Below are 6,983 nucleotides of genomic sequence, written 5' to 3'. Positions count from 1 at the left end.
ATGGTGCATTTAGCACCATGTAAGACATCGATCACAGGCAAGGAGGCAGCTCTCTTGTTCCTGGATCATGTTTACCGACTACACGGGATGCCCGAGTCCATAGTATCGGACCGGGATCCTCGTTTTACGTCTGGTTTTTGGCGACATGTGTTCGAGCTGCTAGGTAGCAAGCTCCACATGTCGACCGCAGATCAACCCCAGACCGATGGCCAAACAGAACGTGCCAATCGGGTCGTGGCGGATGTCTTACGCACACTAGCAATTCCCAAGAATGGAGCAAACAATTGCCCTTTGTGGAGTTCGCTATAAATTACAGTGCTTACGCTATACGGGTTAGACAACGTTTTATACTAACGGACTGGGCCATCCTCAAACGCCAGTCTCATTTGTGCGCAGCCCAAGTCTTTGTGGGGTAGGGAATCTCACTATGCTCGGTGTGAAAGAGGGACATAGTTTCGTCAATATGACGATTACCCGCAAGAGTACCATGTCAACGGTAGAAACTTGTCCTAGTGACCCTGCCAGTTTAGCAATTGTCAATAATAATACGTCCTATGACCGGCCTCTCAGCGGTGTCATAGGCGAGTTTGATTTTAAAAGCGTGAGTGAGGCTCAACGCTTGTGAATGAGCGAATAGCCATCACACGAAAGTCCGTGACGCGATGGCAAGCGCACAGGACAAGCAAACCCAATATGCGGACCAACAAGGTGGCAAAAACAATGAGCGCTTTAGAGTGGGAGAGAAAGTACTGCTAAGTACTGCTACTCTTCCTATAAATGCAATTTCTGTACTACCTGAAGGTACTACGAAGTTATTGCCGCGTTTGATTGGGCCGTTTACGGTGATAGAATAGGTGAAAACCTTAAACAAAGGCTCATTCTCCCCCGTAGATGAAGACGCACCCGTTATTTACGTGGGTCGTCTGAAATGGTATGTAGACCTAAATGAGGTCACATATCCCCATCCGTCTAAGGTAACCGATGGTAACGCTGACTGTGAGTCGAGCGTCGATCGGGTGAGAGAGACGGCGAAGGCGGAAAACTTTCAGCCGAATGACTCCTCCCACCACAATAAGGACTTGAAGAGTGAGGAACACCACGCGAGTAACGCGGATTCCTCAGCGTTATCTTCTCAGGATGTCAAGCCGAAGTTCAGGCAATCATAACCCTGACGATCCTTCGCGCGGACATCAAAAAAATTCGAGGTCAGTCGCAAGACTTGACCCTTAAGATTCGCAATACGCCCTTCGGCAGCGCTTAAATCCTGCGACTGAACGGACATAAGTGAGGCAGCCGCGAGGAGTTGGGCGAGATCGCCACTCCTATCGGGCGCCACCTGCACTGATGGATGCGGGTGGGAATCAACGCTTCCTTGTTGGAAGGTTGCTTGCCCACCGCTCCGTGAGGCAAGGGTATCAGATCCTCGTCCAATGGAAAGGTTACTTGAAGATTTTTGACTCTTGGGAACCGATCGATACCCTACGTATTGACGTGCCCGGCTTGGTGACTGCCTATGAAAAGGAGCACTAGCTGAGGCCTCTTTGCTAGTCTTAAATGGACTAAGAGAAGTAGCGTAGTGAGAAGAAGCAGGGGGTACAGTACCGCGCAAAATTCCTTTTACACGCAAGCGGTCAAAATTAATTCATTAGACCGCTGTTTCATCGCATCGAAATGCGGATTAATGCGGCGCGTGAATTCCGCCTCGTATTGGTCGGGTGTTTTATTTGAACGAAACACGACCGGATCGGGGAATTACGTCCAAGCGATTTCCCCTGAGCCCTACATGCATCATAGACGCCATAATGATTATGCGTCTACAATTGCACGCTCTAGGTGCGATACTCTCGGTTCGTTGGCTCGATGTAGGGGGTATAAGTGATATGCCACCTGTCGCATATCAACGTTCGAAACGACTGGCTTGTGACACCTACCGAGCTCGCTCACTTGTCGGTGCCGACGGCTTATACCAAGCTGTTGCCGAAGCACTGTTGTAGGATTGCTCCTCAACTAAGGCAATTTTGGATTGCCTAGTGTGGCGCCACACGGTTTTTGCCACGGCAAACAGCCAGTGGACAATCGTGTGCGCTGTAGTTCCAGCGAGCTTGGGCGGGTCCATCCAAATGAGCTTCGCCTGATGCGGCCGGGAGGAGAGCATCTCAACAGTCCTGTTAAGAGCCTCGCTCCGAGCTTGCTCTTGCCTAAGCTCATAATGAGTCTAAGTGAAAGACTCCGCCGCAGCATGGCTTTGGTTTCGGATGCGATCCTTCGTTGTCCGAGCACGAACGCCTCAAACTGCTCCAACTGAGTAACATGTTGCTCAAGAGGACTACTTAAGTGCCTGGCCAGGGCTTTTTCACCAAGTCTCTGGGCCATGTGCTCAGACAACGATGATAATCGGAAAGATGGGGGAAATGAGCCCAATTGATATTGAAGCTCATCCTCACGTACACGCTCAGAGATGCGGGTCATGGAAAGGATGTTGAGTGCGTGTGACCAAGGGTAGGGGGGCACGTCTATTGCGGCCACGCTCTACATAAGCACACACCTTAGCACAGCGAGGAAGCAATTTGACCGTCTGCTCTCACGTGCAGTGAGATAGTTAATGGACGATTAAGCAACCTCACCCAACGAACGAAAAGCCTAAGTTAAGGTGACGTCACGGGAGCAGTAATTCGGCTCCCCGTGCGCACCTGTGAACTAGAAACTAGGTCGCAGACTAATTTATAATTAATTGTATTAAACATAAAACCTATGTTAACCAATCATAAATGCCATCTCTGTAGGCGTCATCACTTCCACTGTGAATGCACCTATGTGCATCACAAACACAAGCATGGGTCACAATTTGAATCACACCCAAGTGGAGGGTATAACTACTTCTCTCATCCCCTCAAGTACACTTTGTGTGCATAACGGGGATCGTGTAACATAGGGCAACTTTAACCCGTTGCAGACTTTCACGATAACAGCAGCATTGGATATGTCACGATCGACATAAGCATTACAAGGAAAAACGAAGCCTTCTTTACGTTGTCGATTCTTGCTAAGCTATCGCGCTACAAGATAACGTTTTTATTCGAGGAACCTCTCGGTCAGACGAGCTTCCTTTAACTGTTTTCCCAATTAGGACCCCACAACACCAGCATCTGAAATTTTAATAAAGTGACCTACTCGGCGTAAAAATCGATCTGTAAACGCAAGCATTATTTTCTATTGGGCGCTTAAATCTCCGTATGATACTCACTATGCAAAATGGAGTCACTCAATACCTTATTATAGGTATTAAAATAAGGATTTGAGTCTCTCAGCTGTGGTGGGTCATCCGATTATTGGCGATGATAGTGAGGCGAAGCACGGCATTTGAAAGCTGTGCTTCCACGTAGGAAAGTACGAACGTATAGGGATGGAATAGATTCGATGTCAATGCGAGGTAATTGCCCTCACACGGAGAGAATAAAAAAACCCATTTAGGCGCAATTAATTAGTCGATTACACGGTAATATCTAGCAAAAGGCGAAAGATTAATTGTAACGGGGCACTACGACTTGTACTGCTTCAGTACAAGTCCACCTCGCACTGCTTCAGTTGCGAGTGGTGCCCTACGTTATTTCACCTACACTAGTACGTGCAGAGGAAGACTTCTCTTTAAGGTAACTAGCTTAAAGAGGGTAAAATGAAAACTGTATTAATATAATTAAGTGTCTCTTTTTCTATCTTCGTAAATGCTAACTTAACTATAATCTGATACTAAACATGTAATTGAATTCTTATCTCTTTCTTATCTGTAACTCTCTCTTTGATTACTCCTACAGCTGATTTGTGTGCGGAATAATTAAGTATAATGGTCTATACCTATTTATGGATAAGAATTCTGAATATTACTATATAAAAAGTAATATCCTGCAAATATTATCTACCTTTTAGATAATATATCTATTAACAACCTTTAAGTGTTAATTTCATGTCTCGATACACCCCGTTACATTAATACGAATGAAATTGACTGCGGAAGCTTTTTAATTAAGCACAAATTAAACTTTGCATACGCATAGTTTAATTATATACATGTATTGGCCAACCAAAATACTAATTTTTGAACTATACAGTTCTTCTGCGATGATAAACCTGTCTCCGAAAACTTTTAAACTCCGATAAGTTAAACTATTTGACGTCCACCTTGGTCGTACTAAAGCACATGCATGACGACTCGAAGCGTTTGCCTATTATAATGAGAGACTGCCTATGATACACATCATCTTTATATCTATGAGATCCATCTCCCGATTGCGCATGGCGTCCCTGATCAATACGGTTACATTGAGATATTCGTCGATTAAGAAAATTGCCTTCGTCCGGCACATTTATAGCAAAGTGTTGGCTCTGGTTGTTACATTAATAGTTGGAAGGTTGGTGCAAACGCTTCATCCAAATTCGCGATGCGGTAATAGCATTGTCGCCCTCGACATTCCAAACGAATATCGGAATTTTTAAAATTAGCTAATAAAGTTAAATTTCGTATTTCATTCAGGGGCATGTAAGAGCCAAACATAATCCGGATCAACCATTAAAGAAGCATGTGAGACAAAGACAATAAGGAATAATTCTTTATAGAATAGACGTCGAATTTTGCTATAGATCTTGGAGAAACATTTGACAAAAAATGGCGTAAACAATCTCGCCAACTTTAGTCTGCTGTTTTTTTTCGGGCTGGTGGCCATAAACAACATGGCCGTTAACAAATCTATATCAGATGCGGACTGCCCCATATGAATTTTTAAAGCGTACCCGACAGCCCCGCCCCATACAGCTTCCGATCGAAGGTTTAATCTATATGTCTTGCTGTCAATATCTTTTTGCGGTCACAAGGATCACGTGAGCTGCAAAATGATAGCTCATCAAAATATACTTTGGGCAATGCCGATGCATCCGTGTTTGCAAAGTTTAGTCATAACCGCTAGCGAGAGAGGTGATTGCGTCATCACTTTCCTAGTTAACATTACGTTGACATTATTCATGAAAACTCCAATACATCAAGCAAAGCATGTAAAAATAATTAGTAAGCTGATAATACTACTTATTCTCATATGAAATTTAAGAAGCTGCTTCGGCATTTTAAAGTATACACTTAGATTCGGCATGCCGTCGTGAATCCCTACACTATCATTGGACGGCTTATGTCAAAGTAAACGATGAGTTATAAATCAGAAAAAAATCCTGTCACAAATGCTATCTGGCAAAGCTACGACATACGTGTGTCCATGCCCTAATAGCCGTCTGACCAGTCCATTTGATACAGCAGCGGCTTCGTATCAAAATGAAGGCTAAGGTTCTTCACAATGACATTCGCCACGTCCTCCGGAAAAACAGTCCCAGCAATATGCGGCGTCACGATCACATTCGGGTGCGACCAAAGCAAACTTTCCTTTGGCAGCGGCTCGTTTTCAAACACATCCAATATAGCAGTAGAAAGAAGACCCTTTTCCAAGGCGCTTAATATCGTTTGCTCCGAGATAATATCACCACGACCGACGTTGATTAACACCGGTTTCTTCTTCGAGCATACTTCCAATGCATTTTCAGTCAGTAGATAACGAGTCGCTGGCGTGCTCGGAAGAACATTCACAAGATAGTCGCTCTGCTCCAACACGGCGTGCAAATTCGTCGTCAAAATGTCAGCACTAGTTGCGAGCGTCTTTTCATCTTCATCGCTTACGCGCCGCTTAAATCCAACGACGTGGAATCCAAGGGCCCTAAACATGCGTCCAATTTCTTGGCCGATGTCCCCAAGGCCGAGAATACCAATGGTCAATTGCTGAAAGGACCGATACTTGAGCTCCCATCGACCGTAAATGCGCTTCTTTTGGAACTTTTTTGCTTCGAAAAACTTGCGCTCAAGGGCCATCACCCACCCAATCACAAATTGCGCCAAGGCCGTCGGCATAATGCCACCTGCTCGAGTTATTGTGAAACTCGGGTTGTTCCCCGTTGCCATGTAGCGGTGGTACGAGTCTACACCAGCGTACGTGCCTTGCACCCACTGCACCTTCTTCAGCACGTGCTGAAGTTCGTGTGGTAAGTTGGTTAATGGGTCAAGCAGCATAGGCGCGGCAATGTGGGAATCCATGACAATTATTTCGGCATCCTCGAGAATTTGTGCCTGCGCAGAGTTCAGCTTCCATTCTGATGCAGCGTGGCTTGCGGAATCTTCGAGGTGATCGTTTTTGCGAACAGCAGGAGTGCAGGCTGCCGGCAGCGGGAGGTCGACGATCTCGAGCACCCCGGAATTGTACAACTTGGCAGCCGAAGACGCGGAAGTCGGTGCCGCCAACTGTTGGCGCACAGCATCGGCAATGCCAGGGATAATTGAGACGACAGGGATCTGGAGCTTTCTGCTGGTCATTGTACGAGGCAGCAGGTTTGCGAGTATTTGACCAGATACATGGTTTGATCGTGTGATTGAGATTTGCAGATCCTTTGACGAATATTTTAAGCTAAATATGAAATCGGACACAATAAATGGCTACGTCTCACGAATAAGCTGATGAAAAATGAGTCTATTGTCTCCCTCTGTGCGCTTGATTGAAAGACTTTACGCATCAGCTGCTAAGGCTTGTTCAAAAAGCTTAATTTTCTTTTTTCGAAGTGCGTGCTTCATATAAGAACGCTGAAATAATGTCACTTTTTTCGAAGTGCGTGCTTCATGTAAGAACGCTGAAATAATGTCACTCGTCGCATTGTTCGCGATGACATCGACGCATTTCGAAAACATGTGTATGTTTCAAAAAAGCCGAAGCAGTTTTTTTGAATTACACATGAGAAAAAAACTTTTTTATAAGCTGACTAATTATTATATCGAAAAATTTCACAGAATAGGACACTTTTATCGGAAATTCGCAAAATAGGACACTTTTTTTATTCAAAGGACAGGACACTTTTTTTTCGCCAACTACAAGAGCGATTAAGACTGGAACGTATGGACGGTT

At 45.0% G+C, this 6,983-nt stretch overlaps 2 protein-coding genes across 2 annotated transcripts; both read right to left on the bottom strand.

Annotated features, from left to right (window-relative positions):
* Positions 1–5,263: 5,263 nt before the first annotated feature.
* On the bottom strand, positions 5,264–6,400 carry CCR75_005472 (uncharacterized protein; the record flags this gene model as incomplete). Its single annotated transcript, XM_067963553.1, has 1 exon — positions 5,264–6,400. One exon carries the CDS (start codon positions 6,398–6,400, stop codon positions 5,264–5,266), a length of 1,137 nt encoding a protein of 378 aa, XP_067817288.1.
* Positions 6,401–6,589: 189 nt separating this feature from the next.
* On the bottom strand, positions 6,590–6,769 carry CCR75_005471 (uncharacterized protein; the record flags this gene model as incomplete). Its single annotated transcript, XM_067963552.1, has 1 exon — positions 6,590–6,769. The coding sequence occupies one exon, from the start codon at positions 6,767–6,769 to the stop codon at positions 6,590–6,592; it is 180 nt and encodes a 59-aa protein (XP_067817285.1).
* Positions 6,770–6,983: the final 214 nt, after the last annotated feature.

This window comes from Bremia lactucae, linkage group LG11, assembly GCF_004359215.1.
Source record: "Bremia lactucae strain SF5 linkage group LG11, whole genome shotgun sequence".
Taxonomy (NCBI): Eukaryota; Oomycota; class Peronosporomycetes; order Peronosporales; family Peronosporaceae; genus Bremia; species Bremia lactucae.
Note: the sequence above shows the minus strand (reverse complement) of the source record. Positions and strands in the feature narration are given on the sequence as shown.